This window comes from Anastrepha ludens, chromosome 3, assembly GCF_028408465.1.
Source record: "Anastrepha ludens isolate Willacy chromosome 3, idAnaLude1.1, whole genome shotgun sequence".
In the NCBI taxonomy this organism is placed as follows: Eukaryota; Metazoa; Arthropoda; class Insecta; order Diptera; family Tephritidae; genus Anastrepha; species Anastrepha ludens.
In genome coordinates this window covers 123,224,567-123,247,163 of record NC_071499.1, presented here as the reverse complement: position 1 = coordinate 123,247,163, position 22,597 = coordinate 123,224,567, and the positions used below count along the sequence as shown (strand labels likewise).

Genomic DNA, 22,597 nt, shown 5'->3' with positions numbered 1-22,597 from the left:
CTTTAAAATTTTTTTTTCTCATTTTTCTTCATAAGAAACTATTGTAATTAAAAAATTATTAATAATTTAAACGCTTTTTCGACTGCTTCTTTTGCTAAAATTTACTTATTTTACTAACATTTCATAAATGAAGAAAAGGCGAAGTACGTGACACGATCCTTTCATTAGTCACATCAGAATCAGAAGTTATGTTTTTGAGTTCACGCAAGAGTTTAAATACTTAGGCGTAGTACTCAGCATAAATAAGGATATGTCCTTATTTATACAAGAGCGTATTGAGGCAGCTAACAGAGCATATTTTGACTATATCAAATTTTTGAAATCTTCATTGATATCAAAGAAAAAAAAAACGACAGATGTACATAATTATAACAAGGTCGATAATAAGTTAATGACATGAATTTTGATGCGGTTTGAAAGAAAAATTCTTAGAAGAATATTCGGTTCTATACGATTAAAAGACGGTACGTGCCGAATACGGGATAACCACACGCTCAGTGTTTTAATCGCGGGAGGAAATATAACGCGGTTTATAAATTCACAAAGATTTTAAGAATGAGCAGCGAAAGAACGACCAAAAAACCTTAAAGGAGCAAGAAGGAGAGGCCGGCCAAGGAGACGATGGTTTCAAGACGTGGAAGACGATATACGAAATATAGAAATCTCACAACATAGAGCGAAAGCGGACTGTCGAGAAGAATGGAGGCGTATTGTAAAGGAGGCAATGGTCCACCCCGGGCAGTAACGCCAAGATGATGGAGATGACTAAAATTTCATGAGTCACATTACTGCGTTCTCGAAAATGGTCTAAATGAAATTTTCATAATTTTTTTGATGTTTTTAAAACTTTGTATAACGTTTAAAAGTCTTATTTAGTGGCTAAAGAAGTAACAATATTTCCAAAAAAAATATACAAAGTAAGAAAAAACTTTACTTGTAAATCGTTGTAAATATCAAAAAAAAGATCATCATGCACTCGCCACTGTATATGTGTATATGTGTGCGTACGTGTGGTTGTCATGGTCGTTCATTGGCAAGCGTTTTTCACTTTATTGAAATGCAACAAATATCCTTTGAGCTGCTACTATTTTTCGCTTTTCACTTTACCAACAAATTTTTTTACTGGCATTGCTCTTACATACCTACACATACATACACAAGTATGTATTCTTATAGTTAGCATAAAATGTGTATATCTTTCAGGCGACTAGCTGCATAGGTACACATACATATACACATAATATATTGTAATTATATTATTTTTTTTCTGCATTGGTAGCTATTTTTACTTTTCCTCTCATTTTCGCATACATTTTGCATTTTTCGCTTTTTTAAGCTTTTTGGCTTGCAAACTATGAGTGACTTACGTTAACCAATTAAATATGTCAAGCGTGTAATGCTGCAAGGTCGAAAGTTGGCGTTGGAATATAAGAGAAAAAAATAGTCTATAATGCGCCAGAAATGGCGGTTGAAGCTTGAATGTGATGTGAAACTTTTTTCAAATAAAATTGTTCGGAGAGCGCATAACCAGAAACAATATTTGTTACCAACTTAAATCAATTAAATAAATAAAAATAAATTTGGCTTACGTTTTGTTTTGAAATCTGTTTGAAACTCTCAAGACTATTCCTAGTTCGTTTTAAAGACAATTTCTCTCCTGCTTTACAGCTCTTGAGATGAAATCATACTTTCCTTTAGTGCCAACAATTTTACTATTATGAGATTTTTAAGAGGCAAGGTGGCTTGGCAGTTTTAGATTACTTTAGAACAGGGGTTGGCAACCTACTGTTCGCGGGCCACAAACTGCTCTTTGGATGTGTAGCTGTGGCTCTTCAGTTCTATACGCAAATATTATTTATTTTATAAAAACGGAAAATTACATTTAAAAATCATTCTGAATAGATTAACGAGGATTATGCACTGTTTCTATCTCTCAGCCACCAACTGCAAGGAATTCTTAAACGAAATGGACTCTAAGTATTGCAACTTATTTATTCACAATAAAATGCAATGACTTTTCAAAGGTAAGGTGCGCTTGATTGAAATAAATACATTCATTCCTAAATGAAAAAAGCGTTAATTACTCTGAATTAGAGAACGTCAAATGGGTGCAAAAATTTTACTTTATGGTGTATATCGCTGCGAAATTAAATGCGCTGAATCTAAAGCTACAAGAAAAGGGAAGCCTATGTTTTGGTAGAAGAATTAGTTCTTTTTTTTTGAGAATAAATGTTTTCTGAATGGAGAAGATATTCAGAGCGGTAAATTACTTCATTTTCAATTTCTAAAGCAACATCGTCATTAATAAGCAATTTTATCAACTATGTTTTTTTACTCTTCCGACTCAAAAGGCTGCCAATCCTTGCTTTGGGGCCTTCTCTAGAACCGTCTTTAGGGCTTTAAATACCAGTCTTAAGTCCCTTTGAGTAGAAATTATCGTACTGTGAACATTTCCTTGAGAAATAAGATGATTACTCGCAGTTCGATTTACGGACTATTTTGGCGGTATTGCTTAGAGATCCTGCGAGTAAAGATAAATTAGATGAGATGAGACATAAGAGATAAGCTATTTTTGTGCGCAATTTATTATGCAGATACTTGAGAATCTTATTCAAGTTCCCCTTGCGGCATCACAATGAGCTATGAGCCTGAGTGTGTCCTACAGGACAACCGCTTCAACCTAACCTATTAACAGCCTTGGATCTCATTCTTATTTCTCTTTCAAATCGAAACCAGTGCCACCTAGCAGGTTAGTCACATATTTTTGCAAGCACATTTCTTTTCTTGTAACCGATGCCGAAAACGTGGCACATTGGACCGCAAAGAGGGTTTTTAGTTATATCTCAACTCCAGCCACAGCTGGTGGGTTTAACAAAACTTACCGACATTTCCCGACGAACTCAAACCAGGCAACAAGACTCTGCACCAAAATCGTCTCACCTCAGCAGAGTAAATCGAAAATACTTTTGTGTAAATATATGCAAAAACGAAAGTGTACCATAGTGCGCAGTCTGCCATGTTTTTATGTTTCGAAAAAAACTAAAAAATTTAGCCACAGCAATTAGTAACAAAGTTTGCTTTTAGAAATTTTAGAATTTTTGGGAAAATTTAGACTTATCGTTGAACGTAGTATTAGAAATAAAATAAAAAAAACGTTCTTATTAACGCCAGCAGAGCCAGTGGTTTTCGAGATTTTTGGAAAATTTTCCCTAAATTTTTTAAATTCTACTATTTCTTGAAATCTCACTCAGCTACTAAATTTTGAGAGATTTTACAAAATTCCGTAAGGTAGTCCCGAAAATTATTAAAAAATAGTATTAAAGAAACTTTTTTCTTTTTACAAACGTTACGTAGAAGTTAAACGAAGGAAATTAAGTGACAACTTTCTTATTAACGCTAACCGAGCCAGTGGCTTTCGGGATTTTCTGAAAATCTTCTTAAATTTTTTAAATCTTACTATTTATATTAATAAAATCTCATTTAGGTGCTAAATTTTAAGGGGGTAGTATGGTTAATTCGGTGTAGAACAAGCATATTTTTCGAAATTTTGTTTGTCGACACAGTTGATTTATTCAAAATTTTAAAATTACTTCATTATAAAGTCATATTTAAAGAATATTGTGTGAAATTTTCATTGATTTTTATGAAGAAATGAGTTGGTGGCAGCGAATCTTCGCGGACGTCTCATAAAAAAGTTTTATTGCGGTGTCCCTCAGAACTCATTACTGGATCAACTAAAATCAAAAAACCAAATTGATTTCATCATCTAATAAAGTTTCGCAGGTAACAACGTCGAATTTTTTTTTTTTTTTTTTTTTTTTTTAATTTTTTAAAGCGCTTTGAAGTCAAAACACCGATTTTTCATAAAAAAAACTTGAAAACTTTGTTGTTTTAAAATATGACAAAATTAAAAAAAAAAAAAACTCGACGTCATTACCTCGTGAATAAAGTAAAGAAACAAAAAAACCAAATTTGAAAAGAATCGGTGCAGTAGATATGAATCTACAGTGGACACCGACCGTAAAAAAGGCAAGTGTGAGAAAAACGCGTTTAAAGATTTGTGAAGATTTTTACAGCGTGAAATCCGGTTGGAGAGGTAGATACTTAATCCTTTGTGTCTTTGTCAATTTTACTCTAATGCACTTCAAACTTTCACACAATAATCTTAAGATGTTATAGAATAATTTAAAAAAAAAAAATACCATACTACCCCCTTAAGAAGTTTCACCAAATCCCGTATTAATAATTAAAAAATACTTTTTTTCCAAAATATTACGTACAAATTAAATAAATAAAATTAAAAAAAACGCCAGCAGAGCCAGTGGTTTTCGGAATTTTTGCAAAATTTTCTTAAATTTTTTAAATCTTACTATTTAATGAAATCTCTTTTAGCTACTAAATTTTGAGAGGTTTTGCCAAATCCCACAAGATGGTCCCGAAAATTCGACATTAAAATATAATTTTTTTCACAATCTTCGCCTTTTTAAAGTTTGAAAAATCCCAAAATTTCTAAACGAGTTTTTGCAGACGGAAGTAAAGGCTCCTGCTCTGAAAGTATTCGATGCGGTACCAGCTGGTGGTAGCAGATGAAGAGGAATCCCTCCTCTTCGTTGGAAAGCTCAGGTAGAGAGGGATTTTGGCGTGCCCAACAGACGCCGGTTAGCACGAGAAAGAAACGACTGGCACACTTTGTTAAACTCTGCCAAAATCATGTAAGTGGTTTCCGTGCCAATCCAGAAGAAAAATGGGTACATTTATTAAATATTAAAAATTTCCAAATACACATCGTTCAGTATTTGTTATTAAAACCCAAAGCTTTCCCAATAATTTTCCCTGGACTGTTCTCTTCTCCAATGGTTTTGATTTGATAAGCAGAAAACGCATTCTTACTACTTTCACTCAGTCAAATTGCTTACGGGGTTCTTTCGTTTCTTTTATCTCTATACTCTAGTCACGAAATTCTTGCCTTCTTTTTTGCTTTCTACTCACTCGTTTCCACATATTTTCCAACAATTTCTTTGCTCCATCTCAGCCACTTGCCTCAAATCGCTTTTGATTAAGTTTTAATTTATTTGATTTATGTGCACTTTTCTTTCCAACTGCTCGTCCCAGATGTGCAAACGAAAAAAGTGGTGAAGCAATGCTCAGCAAATTTGTTCTGGCATATCAACTAAATTGGGCAAAGAATCTGGTTCTCCACCTCGGCATTCTTTTTGAATTTCATTATTCGCTGTTACCTACGCCGCCTTTGTTTAGTTTTGGTCAGAGGAGAAACGGGGGAAAATAAGTGCCGCTTTTAGATCGAAATTTGCGCACACAAAATTTTCTTAACGCAGCGAAGAGTGAATGAATTGGCTTTTGTTTGACTCAGCGCACTTTTCTAGGGTCAAAAGTAATTGGCATATTTGCAATGCAGATATGAACGTTTTTTTAGGGGTAACAAAATGACTGAAGTTACGGATGTTAGGGTGCAAATGTATAAATTAAATCACTAAAAAATTGGTATTGCATACTTTGAGGCAAAAACACACTTACTTTGCTTGCACTACAGCGTGGCAAAAAGGGCTGTTCTCTGTAAAAAAGAAAAAAATACAGCACATGTTCTTTGAAAAGGATATGGATTTGTGATGAGCCGCAAGCACCAGTTGCGCAACACCCAGTTCTGCGTGAGAAACCTGAAAGAGAATTCCGGAAATCCTGGATACGGCAAATTCGGTTCACCACTCGACGTCGAACTATTCGAATCGCCATCATCTGAACTACACGAGCCATTACAACTCGACCCGGACGAAGAGGTATAGGAGTCCTCTTCTTCTTCAACATCACGACGTCGCCTTTTGGCCGAATCCCCGGTAAGGCCTTGCTCCACGCTTGCCAACGAATTGCGACTACCACCGTGACGACGTCGCTGTCGAGCGCTGTTCACTGCTGCATCGTCGCGAACTTCGTTGCGCGGGACGCGCTCTTCATCGCTGCGCTGTTGTGAACGCGAACGCGAGCGTGAGCGTGAACGTTCGCGTGACGAGGACGACTGCGATTGGCGTGTGTGGCGACTTGGTTGCGGTGAACGGCTTTGCGACGTCGTCGCACCACTGCTTTGCTGTTGCTGACTGCTGGCTGGCTTGTCAACGCTGCGTTTGCTGCTCGAGCGCTGAACCGACCTGTCCGCTGTGGTTACTTCTGTTGATGGCGGTGCGCTTGACTTATTGCTGGTAGGATTTTTATTGGTTGTTGATGTTATGGGTTTTGAGTTTGCTGTAGTTTTTGTTGTGCTGTCGCCAACAGCACCCTTGGCACTTGAGGAACTTGGTTTTCTTTGCTTATTCCGACTGCGCCCGCTCCCACTGCCACGTGCTGTGCGATGCTGACCACCACCGGTGACACTGCTATTGCTGTGCGCGCTACCATGACGCTGCAGTGCATCCTGCTGGTAGCCTGCATTGCCGATATTGAGCACAACCGCGCCACCGGCATTGCTGCTGCTACCACCCAAGCCATTATCCGCCGCCGCCATTCGGTGACGCATTGCCGATGCCGCTGCCGCCGCTGATGCCATTCTTGTGTCGTTTGCTGTGCTTGTTATTGTTGCTAGATTATTTGGTATTATTGTTACAGTTTCAGCTGTTGTTGCTCTAGTAGTTGTTGCTGTTTGCGCTGCTGTTTTCAACCTTGATCGTGTTGCTGCTGCATAGCCGCCACTGCTGTTGCTGCCACTTCTGTTGATGTAATTATTTGTAGTATTTGCATTCGACGCTCCCCGAGACGTCGATTCCGTTGCTGCTGCTGCGTTGCGCTGCCCATTACTGGCCGCTTCTAATTGTGCCGCTGTTGCTGCCAACTTGCGTATATCGATTGTTTGACAGGCATTTCGATCGCCGCTTGCATTGCTGCCATGTGTGCGTGGTGTTGATGTAATTGTTGTTGTCGTTGTTGCGGATATCGTTTTATTTCTATACGCATTGTTTAGTCTCGACTCCTGTATGGAGTTGTGAAACATTGTACGCGAGTGCTTGATGATTAGCTGCTATCCAGTGAGGTCAGTGCGGAGAGGCTAAAATGTGTGAAGAGTAGGAAAAGTTTCCGCGGATGTCGACGTGTGAGTTTCTGTAGAGAGTCGAATATGGGATATTCTTCTTTTGCATTTGCTACGAAAATTTTGGGTCGAAGTTTGATGAGAATTTCTGAGTGCTTTAAGCTCTGCTTGCTTAGTAAGTATGCCAAAATCAAATCTGACTTTAGTTGAAATTTTTGTGGTGTAAAGTGGATATGGAAATCAGAATTTCTAGTATTTCACGCGCTTGGAGAGCTGAAAAGACAAAAAGAGAAAAAAAGCTGCATGAGATACAAAAATCAGGCTAAAGTCGGGTTCGTTAAATATGGCAAGTGAGATTTTATATCTAAAATTATAATCTTTATTTTTTTTAATTTTCAATAGTTAAATTAAGTGACTTTTTTTCTATTTAATACCAAAGGAAATAGCTCGTTTTATAATTTTTAGCTATGCTTCATCCGAAAAAAAAAAGTTCAGCGTGAATACGCACACACACACAAACAAGCACACTACAGCTCAAATAATCAAGCAGCACAATTTTCGACTTTGATGTGTCGGTAATTACAACACCCGCAGGGCAACAAATAAAACTTTAACAAAAAGTAAACGCGAAAGAGAAAAAGTGGAGAAAAATACCAAATATACCGGCGCAGCCCGTTTCATTGTATTTGTATTTATATTTCTTTATTTATTTGTAATATATTTTTTTATTTTATTCTTTTTTTATTTCTTTTCCATCAACACATTACTTGCAACGTTTCCAGCAATTTGGTACATCGTTTTTAACTTTGTCGTGCTCAACGTCGTTGTTGTTGTTATTGTTGCAAGGCACGTAGGTGCCTTTGAGAATTGTTATTGTATTGCTGCGTTGTGCGTCGTGCTTTTGGGTCTGCCAATCACGTATGCAGTGCTCACACACACACACATCTGTTTTATATATGAGGCGTGGCAGTTGTAAAAAGTTGCATAGCCTTGCCACACATTTGTAGTTGACGTCCTACTTTTTTCTCACCTTTTTATTTGGCATATGTGCGTTATTTGTCGTAAATACTTCTTTTATTGCAATACGCGTCGCGCCGCTGTTGTGTCGCAAATGGTATTAAAAATCAATTCACATTCAGGTAGGCAAAAACGTGCCACCTGCGTATGATTCTGTATATTTCCGTTCTTTTTGCATAAAGTGAAAGTTTTTTTAAAGGTATAAAAAAATTAAATTGGGCAAAAGTGCAAAAATAGCAGTAAAAGAATCTTAAATTATTTTTGCTAAAACGTGATTCCATTTCCACTGCTCATTAAACCGCAAAAAATTGGGATTTTTGATTTTTTTGTTTGGGGTTTGCATTTTCTGCTACTTGTAATTAATGGCGCTCATATGGGCATGTAGCAGCTGAAATCTGATGACCTTCCGTGGCAAGCGGTGGCCCTGGGCTTTCGCATATATTACAGAGTTAATGAGTTTCTAATGCATATCAGTTAAAATGTTGCTCATACGCTCTGGCAGACATAAGCAGAATATGTGTACTGTTCACTGAATGTTCGTTTAATTTTTTTTTTATTTCTTGGTTTTTCTGAATTCACTACTTTTTTCAGCTCAATTTTTTCTACATACAATTTTTTTTAAATTAATTTTTTCTCCCTTATTTTTTTTTTACATTTCTTTTTCTGAATTTAGGTTTAGTCGCGAGTTTAGTCGCAATTTTTTCTTTCTGAATTTACCTTCTTCAGAATTTTTTTCAATTACATTATTTCTCATTCAAATCTTCTCTCAACTTAATTTTTTTATTAACATTTTTTTTCTGAATTTTCCGTATTTTATAAAAATTTGTACTGAATTTAATTTAATATCTTCTGAATTAATGGCTTTCAAAATTTGATGCTTTTTAATAGAATTTTTCCTGAACGTAATTTTCCGAATTGGTTTTTATTAATATTTTTCTGAATTAAATATTTTCACAACTTATTTCTTTGTGAATTTAAATTTCAACGATTCCAAGTTTTTCTAAATTACCTTTTTCAAAACTAAGTTTTATTAATTGTAGTATTTCTGATTTAAATTTTCCTTCAACTTAATATTTCAGAATTAAATTTTATGATTAGGAAATTTTTTTGAATGCCCCCCTTTCGTACAAATTTTACAGCATTAATTTTAATTAATTAATTCGGAGTCTAGTTTCCTGAATAAATCCTTTAACCAATTTAATTTTTTCTGAGCTTAATTTTTTTGCCATGGCCATTTTTTCTGAGTTTATCTTTTGCAGAATTTATTGTTTTAATTATAATTTTCCTAATTTGAATGTTCGCTGAACTCATTTTTCCTGAATTAAATTTTTGTATTAATAACTTCTTTCTGAATTTCCCTTTTTTAATTAAATTTTGATAACATTATTTTTTTCTACATTCAGTTTTTTGATCTAAATTTAATATCTTACCAACTAATGTTTTTAATAAATTAATTTTTTTTCCCTTAACTTAAAATTTTCGGATTAAGTTTTTTCTAAATTAAAATTTTTTGTGACTAACTTTTTTCTGAAAGTAGTTTTTTTTTATAAAAGTTTTCCTCAATGTTTTCTGAATTACAATTTTTCTGAGCTTAATTTTTAATATCGCAATTTTTTCTGAATTTCAAAATGTGACATATTAAAGAAGCTACTACACTAATGAGGAATTCAAGACGCGGTTGTTGTGCTCAAATTATATTAAGAATTTGGGTTTTTGTTTTTGGAATAGAAACCAGTTCATTTCCTCCAGATACCGTTAATGCTACAAAAAGTGCACGTTTCACCATTCGATTTATCATTTGCCTAATAAATGTTATGCATACGCCACCCATCACCAAAATCATTCAAATGTTACGCATACGCCATGTACTGCAGTACATTCGTCAGTGTCTGTTGCGTTTAATGCTTTTGCATGCTTAAAGTATCCATTTATGTGCAAAAAATGTATGTCTAAATCGGCTTAAAAGCCTAAAAGTAGGCAATTGAAGCGTGCAGTTCTTAGCAGAACAACGTAAACGCACAGACAAAACATATGTAGGTGCATGTACGAGCTTTTTCCTTATAAAATGTCAATTGCACTTGCGCATTGGCCTTGCACTCGTATGAGCCGCTTGACAACCGCCCTTCTGCGTTTTTCTGTGTTATTTCGCATCGATGCAGCAGCCGTCGCTTTAGGCCACTTTGGAACCCGCCGCAGACGACGACGACGACGATGTCGTTGTTTAGCAGGTGGACAGATTTGTGTAGCTAGATGTTGCTGTTTGCGTGCACTTCCCGCTTATTGTTTTGCAGCTTATTTTCACTGCCATTGTTTACTCCGTTTTTTTTTTGTGCCCTCTTTTGCCTTACCTTTCGTAAGCAACCTGAATTCTGTCTATACGCCTTCACAATTTTGTGGTTGCGCTTGTGAGTATTTACCTTTACCTTGAACGGCTACTCGACCCAAAACCTATGGCACGCCACAGCAACAATGAAGATACGGAGAACGGCTGCCATTGAAATAAAAAACGGTGTGTAAAAAAATGCAACAGTGGACAAAGCTGCAGCTGGCATGACAACTGTCAACTCAATGTCACTTGCACTCTACCACGCCCACTGAGTGAGTAACGCAAATGCGTTCATAAGTTTTTGTGGCCTCTGTTGCGCAATACACCCAACCCTCACCTGGCACGAACAGCCAGACGTTTCCATACGTTCACAGATCGTTTGTTTATCATTCCGACGACTTAACGGATCCATACATAAAAATAAAAATATAATATGTATATCCACCTATACATGTGTAAATATGTGCATGAATAGATTGCTGTGAGCTTTGTGCAACGCATTGTTATTTCAGTGTGTTTTAGCTCTTTTCAACCAAAAAATACAATTTTTTTTGCTATTCACTCCATTGCTGTCTCTCCTTTGTTCTTTTATTCCGACACTATTGTGATTTGCATTGAAAAGCTCACATTTTGTGTGCGTGTACATTGCGCATCTGCACGCGGTGTTAGAGTAAATAAAATTTAATTCAAAATTTAAAACTTTACAATGATAGAAATTGACAATAAAAAGTCGGCCTTCACAGAAAAGAATTCTAGGAGAATTTAATAAAAATAATGTAAATAACAAATAAAAGTAAGCGGCACTGAGACATCGAGGGAAACATTTCCTAAAATTGTGTACCGAAAAGTAGCACCAGCGAATATTCGTAAATTATTATATGCATTTAATTTTAATTTTTGCTTTTTTTTGTATAGCACAATATAAACTTTTAAAATTCAAAAAAATTATTCGGGTCGAAAGTCATTTGGTAGAAAATAGAAATTTTAGAAATTTTTTTAATACAATTTTTAGTTCACATTTTTAATACAACATTTTAGTACACAATTTTTAGTACAACATTTTTAGTACTCAATTTTTTGTACGAAATTTTTAGTACACAATTTTTAGCAAACATTTAAAATAGGTGCGCTAATCGTTGGAAGTGTTAATTTTTAGTACACTTTTTCAGTGCAAAAAATTTAGCCTGTATATTCATGACAACTTTAGTAAAGTTTTACGCCAAACTGTAATAAAATTTCTTCAAAAAGAAAAATGTTAAGAATATAAATACAATAAGAGGTGTTATTTTGATATTCAAAGAAAAATGCTATTTTTTAATATAAATGATCGGATGTTTATCTCATTATAAGGTGGAAAATATTGCGTTAATAGTGAAAAACGACCACGCTTACAGGACAATATCCTTTTCATGAAATTTTCCATAACCGAATTGCAAAGTGGCTGCCATATGTCCTCGATAGCCTTCCGAATTCCATCTTTGAGGTTCTGAATAGACCTCGAGCTGTTATCGTTGACCTTCTCTTTCACCTGGCCCCAAAGAAAAAAAATCACAAGGTGTTAAATTACAAGATCTCGGTGGCCAATTGTTATCACCTCTTCGAGAGATAACACGGTCCGGAAACTTTTTCCATAAAAGCTCGATGGTTTCGTTGCTTGTGTGGCACGTAGCGCCGTCTTCTTGAAAATAAACGTTGTCCAGATCAAGACCATCCAATTCCGGCCATAAAAACTCGTTAGTCATCTCTCGATGGCGCAGTCCTATTCAAAATAACACCTGTTATTGGAAAACCCTTTATATCAAAGTTGAAAACTTGTTTTGCACTAGCGTATGGAATTTTATAAACATTTAAAATTTTAAACTCAGATGTTTAGTATTAAATCATACGACATGTTTAGTACAAGTTTAGAAAGCTTTTGAACTTAGAATGTATTCTAGCACATTTCTTTCAGAAGTAAATTTTAGTACATAATTTCAGTAGATACGCAATTTTTAGTACACATTTTCTAAGCCATATATATTATATAATGTTTTGAACATTTTTAGTACACATTTTTAGTACACGTTTTTATTACACATTTTTAGTACAGATATTAAGTACAATTTTTTGTAGAGCTTTTTAGTTCATATTTTTAGTACCAATTTTTAGTATATAATTTACAATAGTACACATTTTTGGTACAGTTATTTAGTACACATTTTAAGTATAAGTTTTTGGTACAAATTTTTAGTGCAAAAATTTAGTCTGCAATTACATTGTGCTTAATCATTTGTAATATACAGGGTGTACGATATGAAGTGTTACCAACTTCACACTGCTTGTACCTGTCAAACCATAAAACGTTACAATGATACTGGTAACATTGCAAAACGCTATGGAGGTGGACCAAAAAAAACCGCAACAACGCCAGAAATGGTTCGGAAAGTGAAGGCTCGATTTGAACGAAATCCACGTCGAAGTGCAAGAAAAATGGCCAAAGAACTGAAAATATCGCAAGACAGAATTCGATGCATTGAAAAATGAGCTCAAGATCAAGGCTTAGAAGTTCCAAAAAGCACATGATCTTTCACCCCTGCAAAAAAAAGCTCGGTGCGAAAGAGCAAAGGAGTTGTTGCGCTTGCACGAACGTGGCGAATTTCCTAACATTGTGATTTCTGATGAAAAAATATTTTCCACTTGAGCCGTTCATAAACACTCAAACCGATCGTGTTTACTTGACCGAACGCTCATACGAGAATTTGAGCCTACGTATGGCCACTCGAAGTAATTTCCCATCGCATGTAATGGTTCGGGCCGCAGTGGCACCTGATGGACGCTCTCCAATCGTTTTTATCGAGCTTGGTGTCAAAGCGAATGCGGCTTATTATCGGGAAAATGTTTTAGAAGCTACTTTAGAGCCGTGGACACGCAAACATTTCGGTCGTAGACCATGGACGTTCCAACAGGACTCGGCACCGTCTCATAAAGCTCGTGTGAACCAAGAATGGTTAAAAAATCATGTTCCACACTTCATTTTGTCCACACAATGGCTTTCGAATTCGCCAGACGCAAATCCGACGGACTATTCCATCTGGTCCATTTTGGAGAGCAAGGTAGGGACTAAAAAATATGCTAGTATGGATGCGCTGAAAAAAGCGATTATACGAGAATGAGCCAAAATACCTCAAGATCACATTCGTGCAGCGTGCAACTAATTTGTTGACCGTTTGAAGGCTATAGTCAAGGCAGAAGGTGGTCATATCGAGCTAAAGTGAATATATGTTAAAATTTTAATCATTTTTGAACAATTTTGTCTTTGAAATCAATAAAAACTAATTTCACACAAAAAAGTTATGGTGCTTTGAATAGGTAACCCTTCATATAGTTCACCCTGTATAAGACGTAAATAGCAAATTTTTTGATAAATTTGCACACTTTCACAGAATTGTTATGGCATGCATTGTTTGGTTTAGGGATACTTTTAAAGTCTACTTTTTTTAGAGCATTCGAGAGTTTACGCTGTGCGGATGATTGTTTGCTCTTACCAACCACCACATCAAGGTATGATTTCCACTTAAATTAGATGTTACAGTCGTGCGAAAGGGCTCGCTCCCACATGTATGTACATATGCAGCTAATAAGTGGCACTTCAAAAAGTAAGAATACATACTTATCATCCCTTAAATACGCTCTCAAGCAAAAAAGTGGATAGAAAATTGCACAGCAAAGTAAATATACTTATATATGCATGTATAAGGTTTTTTTTTATAAAAATGGCGTCTCCAAAAAGAATCAGAAAATGTGAAGCACTCAAAATATCACTCATATGCTCCAACATACCAGAATCCCACTGTAATTTTGCATATAAAACGTCGTATGAATACTTTATTTGAAAAAAAGATGAGAAAAAAATGTGCACAAAAGTTTGAAAAGCTGGCAGACGCCGTAACAAGCAAGCGCAGTCAGACACAACGTTGCGACGTGACAGCGCACACAAATAAACACTCACATATGTAAATATAAATTTGGGCATTTTGATGTACTTCAAAATGCTCGTATGTTGCCTTGCTTCACTTTTATGAACACGTAGTTATTTGGCGCGTTATTACCATATATGTATGTATGCACTTATATGTTTGACATATGACTTGGCATATGAAAATATGTCGAAATTTCAAATTTTATTGCTGTAGAAAATGTTTTGACTGCTGGCAAGACATGCTCAATCCAATTTCGAGCTAGTCAAGTGCATTCAAGCAAATGCGTACACTTACGTGCATATTCGAATTGCTGCTGAGTGGATTTATCTTAATAAAATCACATGTCATATTATTTAATTAGTTTAACTAGCAACGTGTGCGCGCAGCATGCATCTTTGAAATATTTTATCTGCTTTAGTTAAAATGTTAACAGTGTTTTCTGCTTCCTCCAGCAAATTATAGCTTTCGTCTGCACAGCTGTTGCTTACTGCTACCATCTCATATCAACTACCCACTCCGTCGTAAGCATGTGGGGATGTTTGTTACTGTGCAAAGGCTTTCAAAAATATGTACATATCACTCATGTTCAAGCTATCTCCGGCACATGCTTCCGGTAATGCTGTTCAGTGTGTTTTGATTAGAACCCATTGATGCAGTAATTTTAGTAGTGTATGGATTTGTGTAGCTGCGTGAATTGTCTACTACAAACGCCATGGAAAATGAGCAGCGAATCCAGTAGGATAAAGGCACTTGTATTAAATTAAATCAATAAAATAAATAAACTGTGGTGCCAAAAGGTACTTGTAGCACAACCCCATTCCATGTCAAAGCAAACAAAATTCTTTTAGAATAACACGATTAGAGAGGCAGTGAATGAAAATAGAGAGAAAAAGTACTGCAAAAATTTAGTACACATTGCAAATAAAATGGCTAAAAGATTGATCCGAATATGTTTTTCAGTAAAAACTGGTTGAAATGTACTAAAAAAAAGTATCAAATAGTAAAAAAGTACTAGAACTGGTATTAAAGTACTAAATAAAGTTTAAATTTGTTGGGAATTCGTTTCAGTTAAAGAAAAAATATTTAAAAAAAATTAGTACAAACTTTTAGTACACACCGTAAACCATAAATTTTATAAATTTTACAATTTTTTCTCAGTAACGTATTAAATAGCAGTAAAGTACTAAAATTAGTAGTCAAGTACTAAATAAAATTTAATACAAAATTTTAGTACACCAATATATGGAAATTATTTTGAATCAAAGAAAGCATATTTTAAAACATTTAGTACAATATTTTAGTACACATCGTAAGCCCGAGATACATGCAAACGATATAGGATTTTTTCTCAGTAACGTATTAAATAATAGTGAGGTACTAAAATTAGAAGTAAAGTACTAAATAATTTAAAAAAAAATTTAGTACACAATTTTAGTACACCACTATAAGCCAAATACCGGCAAAAACTTATCGAGAATTGTTTTGAAACAAAGAAATTGAATTTAAAAAAATTTAGTACTAAATACAATTTAGTACAAACTCATAAAAAATACTATATTACTAAATACTGGAATAAATTTATCAAGAAGTGTTTTACATCTAAGAAAAAATAATAGAAAACAGTTTCGGTAAAAGAAAACATATAAGTTGAACAAGGTGACGTCAGTGAAAATTGTAGGAAAAAGTACAATACTCAAACTATTTTTATATATATATACATATATATAATTGGCGCGTTCACCCTTTTTGGGTGTTTTGCCGAGCTCCTCCTCCTATTTGTGGTGTGCGTCTTAATGTTGTTCCACAAATGGAGGTACCTACAGTTTTAAGCAGATATTTTTATGAGGAGCTTTTTCATAGCAGAAATACACTCGGAGGTTTGCCATTGCCTGATGAGGTGCGACCGCTATTAGAAAAATGTTTTTATTAATTTTGGTTTCACCGAGATTCGAACCAACGTTCTATCTATGAATTCCGAATGGTAGTCACGCACCAACCCATTCGGCTACCGCGGCCGCCATCTTTTTAGTACACAGAATAAGCCCATTGTCTGTAAAACTGTACATTTCTAACGAAAACTTAGTTAAAAATGCACAACATTTTAATAAACCAGTGTAAAACAAATAGTTGGCATACATTTTCCGAAAATGGCGAATGGTGTGCCAGTTGGAAGGGCCTTCCACTGTTCTAAATTAAACAAAAAAGAAAACCAAAACAGCTCAACAGAAAAGTATCACATTTTTAATACAATTATGCAAAACAAGAGGGTGGCAGTATGCAGTAAAAAAGGACTAAAAAATGTTATTACCAAGAAATAAGAAAAGTACTTTAAGTGCTAAATTTTAGGAAACGAGATTCGCGCTAAGTTTTGCATAACTCTTTATTATTATTAGCGTCCTTTTTATAGAAGTTAAAATAGTACTAAATTTAGAACAATATTTTTAGTACTAAAATTTTATGTATAATACTCTTCTATGAAAGTAGGAAATTTAGTGCTAAATTTTTAGACATAAATTCATATTAAACTTACCAAAGTTTTTATTTTTAGTGTCTTTTTTCTAGAATTGAAAAAAGTACTAAAATTTTAGTACGTAAATATTTATAATATTTATTGCACTTTAAATTGGCATACTAAAAGGTGAACTTCATTGCATTTCTCGCTGGGTCTGTATCGCAAACTGCACATTCATAGAACACACTCAACGTACATAGAGTAAATATTCGTATTTATTTTTGCTCATGGACTGGATAAGGCTGCGAAAATTGATAAATTGCCACAGGAAGATTAAAACAAAAACGACAACAAACATTGACTAATGGCAGCAGTGGCGATAGGATGACTGCTTGATTGGTTTTGTTTTAATTAATAAAATATTTTCGTTCGATTTATAGATGTGTGGCTAATGCGGTCGACGGTGGGGTTTTAATGGATAATTGTGTATATGTTTGTGGGGTGCAAATATACCTATTTACATATTCGATGTGTTTCAATAAGGCCAATATACAAAGGGGATATAGCATTTGTGTGCATAAACAAGGGAATGTATGCATGTGTGTGCATATGTGTGCTTATTTGTGTATATGATGGTATGCGTTGATATATATAAAGTTGAATGTATGCTTATGACTACTTCCAATTCATACTTCTATGCGTGCTTGTGTTTATGTGATTGTGTGTGTGTGTACGCTCGTTTATCGTGTATTGGCCTTATGATCTCTACGCATTGATGGATATGTTTTCACTTAACTTCTATGCACTTATCAACGTGTTTATATACCCACGCGCTCAACCATATATTGAATGTTTAAATGAGCACGAATTTGAGTATTAACTTAATTCATTAGTTTCATTACACGACAAAGGCCTGAAACATAATACCTGATCAAACACCATAGGCTTGGCTATACGGTTAGAAATTGTATATAGGTATGTGTACATATGTGAATGTAGGAGTAGCTTACGTTGAGCAGACATTATACAAGCACTGCGAGAAAGGTTCCGAATATCCGCATGCCTGCAAGGATCCTCCAGAGCTACCTGAGCAAGCGTGAATTTCTGTACGACACACCAGTTGGTCAGGAAACGAAAGCGGTAACGTCTGGCGCAGCCCAAGGTTCTATTCTCGGTGCCGATTTTTGGAATCTGAGCTGTGACGAGATATTGAGCATAAAAATGCCAGAAGACGATGTAGCGTCGGTCATATCAGCGCAAGACACCGACGACGCCAGTATGAAGCTGAAGTAAGTCGTTTCAAGGACCCATAGCCTGGAACTCGCCAAACATAAGACCGAAGTCATCCTAACGGCACAAGTTCATATGCTGCTCAAGGACATACATATGCAAATAGGCGACACGTCCTTAGTGACTCGAAAAGCAGTAAAATACCTCAGCATTCAATTTGATTGCAGGCCTACATTCTGGGCCCAGATACAGCACGCGGTTACCAAACAGCGAAGGTCACGGGAATGCTAAGCAGACTAATGGCGAACATCGATGTACCAACACCCAGTAAAAAAGGCTGATCATGGTGATCACATCTCAATGCTCTTGGGAGTTGCCCTAAGCTACAAAACCAAGCTCATAGCAAACATTGGGGTTGTACAACGAGCAGCTGCACTCAGAGTTGATTCAGCCTACCGCACTCTGGCGCGGAAGTTTTTGAGATGAGCGGGGAAATACCTGTCGACGTCATGGCTCGGAACGAATGGATCCATACGATTTCATGACTCAACTCCCCTCCGATAATACTTATACCGCATGGGTAAGGTAAGTGACCACAGGTACGTTTACTGCGAAGGACCGAGCGTTGACGCCGAACACACGTTCTTTAGCTGCGACAAATGGCTCGTGGAAAAAGATACTCTGAGGGAGCAGATTGGCGGAAACGCGCCGACTAATATAATGAGCAAAATGCGTGAAATATACATTGAAGGTGTATTACAGGAAAAAAGATAGGCCTCGATACAGTACATCAAAGAAAAGCCTCACAGACAGACACACAAAAAGTCGAGCTTATAGCATGAAAGATGGCTACAAATATGGTGGACCCAGATGAGGTGAATATAATTAGTCCTTTATGGATGCCATTCCGGGCCTTCCTCAAATAATGCAGAAAAGAAAGGTGTCTTTAAAGAAGAAGGGATTGAATTACTGGTCAGAGTGCAGTAGGCGACGGTCGCTGTAATGCGAAGGCATTTTGAACCTTACTTCAACCACTATAGAAAACAAAGAAAAAAAAGTAGCTGATGTTGCGCTTCTGTCGAGCATAGCATAAATATAGGTATGTAGGGAAAGGGGAACCAATTTCAAACTTTTTTTTTACTTTTTAATTAATTTAAATTTTTTAAATATTAAATTTTTTTGTTTCAATATTTTATATTTGTTTTTTGACTTTTAATTATTTTTAACAAAACAAAGAAAGTTCTTTATATTTCTCAAATTTTTCCTTAAATACTTCTCAGTTCATCACTTTTTTCAATTATGACTGGCTTTCATCTCGACTCTCATCTCTCTGACTTTCATCTCGCTTCAATTTACATATAAATAATCTGTGCCAATTTTCGCTTCCATTTTTTACACTTGCTATGCATTGTCCTAATGCCAAGGCATTCAATTTAAATGGCGCCAGAAGTGAAGCACTTTCAATAGCGGAGCTACACGGCTCACTTAAATAGTAAAATCTCATCCACATACATTTGCATGTATGTATTTATAATAGCTAGTGAAAGTGTGACTTTAGTATTACAGCCCCTTCAAGCAAACAAAAATTGTTTGGCAGACTTTGTAAAGCTGTAAATTGGTGATTTTTCAGACAATTTGCAAGCGATCGCCTGCGAAATTTGGGAATGACAAAACTGAATTTTTGCACTGCCGCCTTAAAATTTGAGAGAAAATCGATAAAAATCAAGTATTTTCAGTGAGAGTGACCCAAAGGCAAAGCAATTTAAAACTTATGCAGTAATAAAATTTTTAGAAAGAGTCAGTAGAAAGTAAATAAAATCAAATAAGATTTCAAGGACATTTTTGAAGGAAAATGCTCGAAGTAAAGCTATAATTTTAAAGATTAATTTAAGTTATTCAAGCGCTTAATCCTCAAATCAAAGAACGGTTTGTGCTCAACTTTCAACAAATTGGGCAAAATGTTGTATATAGCGCATATGCGAACAAACAATCTGAGAGTTGATAAATCGGAACATAAATAAAATATTTCCAAATATTGCTGACCAATACTATGCTTATAACTCAAAGACTACTTTTGAAAATTTTTAACTCAATTGGGTATGAAATTTAAAAGTTTTAAGATCATACCGATAATATGATATATAGAGACTCCCGTCAACCCGGTGCGCTTTGTACCTACATGTCTTGACTCCAGACCATCGATCAAGTAAATTTTGGGCCAACGTATTTTATTTATTTATATTTATATTTCATTTTTTTTATTTTATTTTGTTTTATTTTATTTTATTTTATTTTATTTTATTTTATTTTATTTTATTTTAATATATTTTATTTTACAATATTTTTTTTTTTTTTAATGCATCCCAATAAAGGAGTGATATACATTAATTGGCGACAGCTTTGCTACAAGCCAATAATTTATAACAGGTACAAAGATTACAATTAAATTAATGTCTATAAATATTATATAAAATAGTTAACAATTTTACAAACAAGAAAAACGTTTACTGTAAAAAGTTTCGGACTATATGGCAAGAATTGAGTAAAGCTGCTTTCGGCATGTCGAAAATTAAATATTCTGGGAGTTGAAGAGTTTTCACGTTGTCTGCTAAGTTTTTATGCACTAGTCCGTGGGCTGAGATGATAATTGGTAGTATGTGCACCTTCCTTAGCTTCCACTGGCGTTTGACATCAATGCCTAAGTCAGAATATTTGGATATTTTGGATTGAAGTTGTACATCTGCGTCAGTTTTAGATGGATTATTTTTTATTTTATTTGAGCTTAATCCATCTCGGCTATTGCCGGAGATTACACATCCCGGATAAAATTTTCAAGGGATTGTGCTCTGGTGGAGCGTAGTCCAAGTTCTACGCCCATGCGATTACTATTGCTTAAATATTTAAAAATCTACGAACTATTGCACATGCGTCCAGTATGGTCGACTTCTGCATGTCTTCTAAAAGGTGGTGGCAGTCATACTTCTTCAAGTTTTTTATTAAATGCTTAGGCACTAATCTAGTGGAAGATATAATTATTGGTATTATATTCACTTCCCTCGCTTTGTACATCCGTTTAAGTTCTATGGCTAAAGCTGCATACTTCGATATTTTGGTGGAGTATGTGCTTTGGATGTTGCGATTAAAGGGCACCGCTATATCGATTACTTTGATTGTTTTATTTATCTTGTCGAACAAGATGATGTCAGGTTTGTTGGCAGCTGCGGTTTGATCTGTGGAAATAAATCTGTCCCAGTACAGTTTAAAATTTGCATTTTCCAATATTGGCTTTGGTTCGTATTTAAAATACAAGACTTCTGCTTGTAAGAGACCGTGTTTTATCGCAAGTTGTTGATGGAGGATCTTTGCTATATTGTTATGTCTCTTGACATATTCACGGGGGGCAAGTACGCTACAACCAGCAATTAAATGGTCGATTGTTTCGCCGTAAATGCCGCACCTTCGGCATCTATCTTCTATTGCCTCGCCATGTATCGACCTTCGGAAATTCCGTGTTGGAATAACTCGGTCTTGGATAGCGATTGCGAAACCTTCTGTTTCAGAAAATAGCTTTCCTTTTTTCAATCATAAATTGGATGATTGTGCGTCTATCCATTCCATTTTGAGACCATGCGGATGGGCACCGTGTATTGTTTTTGCCTTCCATGCTGGGATCATTTTTGCTGGGGATTTAACCCCCTCAGGTACTGGGAAATCTTGCTCCATCAAGCTGAGCGGGGTAAAGCCATTATAGCTTTAAATAGATGAGACTCGCTGCTTAGAAAATATGTACGTAGCTTTACAGTTTGCGAGAAGTGTAGACGCGCTATATTAATGACCACCAACGTGGCTTTGGAACTTAGTAAAAGTGGTGCGTATAAGCGTTTCTATCCGAAGGATATCTGTCTTAGACCATTTTATTACTCCAATCGAGTTTATGAAAACATGTAGTATTGGTATTAAAAGTTGTTCTGGTGTTGAAAGGTCTCGATGAACGAAAAAAATTTCATGAGCATACGAAGTAGACCTTTTTCTGGTAAACAGTTTTTGCAGTAACTTTTAAGAGGTATTTAGTAGCATTCCAAAGATACTTCAGTACGCAATTTTTTTAATTTTTTTTACCCACATTTTGCTCAAAAATGCGAGCGTATTTAGTACAATACTTTTTAACTTTTTTGGACATAGTTTTTAATTTCTTAGCAATTTTTCTTGAGTACACTTTGTACTACTTAAAACCTATTTCTTATTCTGAAAAACAACATAACAGTCAGCTTTAAAAAATATTGGTCAAATGAGCCTGAAGCCTCACCAGTACCAAATTGCCCTGGCTAAATACTTTCAGACAAAGTTCCATAACTCCGTTATTTTTTCTCTGATTTGCTTGATATTTTGGCACACAATTACGAAAGCGTTTACCTTTTTAAATATTCAAAAACACAAAAGTTAATTAAAAAAAACCTTTTTAAATATGCACAAAGCAGAAAATCAATCAAAATTTTTCGAAAAATTTTTAAGAATTGTTTAGTTTTTTTTTAATACAAATATTCAGTAAAACGGGTATTAATTCTAGTAAGTCATTTTGT

General features: G+C 35.3%; 1 protein-coding gene across 1 annotated transcript in view; it reads right to left on the bottom strand.

Annotated features, from left to right (window-relative positions):
- Nucleotides 1-22,597, bottom strand: part of LOC128858989 (uncharacterized) — a 325,060-nt gene that overhangs the window by 187,459 nt on the left and 115,004 nt on the right. Inside the window, exon 3 of the mRNA XM_054095626.1 lies at nucleotides 5,619-7,306. Within this exon, the coding sequence (XP_053951601.1) occupies nucleotides 5,619-6,997 (1,379 nt within the window). The 5' untranslated portion in view covers nucleotides 6,998-7,306. The remainder of the gene's footprint in view (nucleotides 1-5,618; nucleotides 7,307-22,597) is intronic.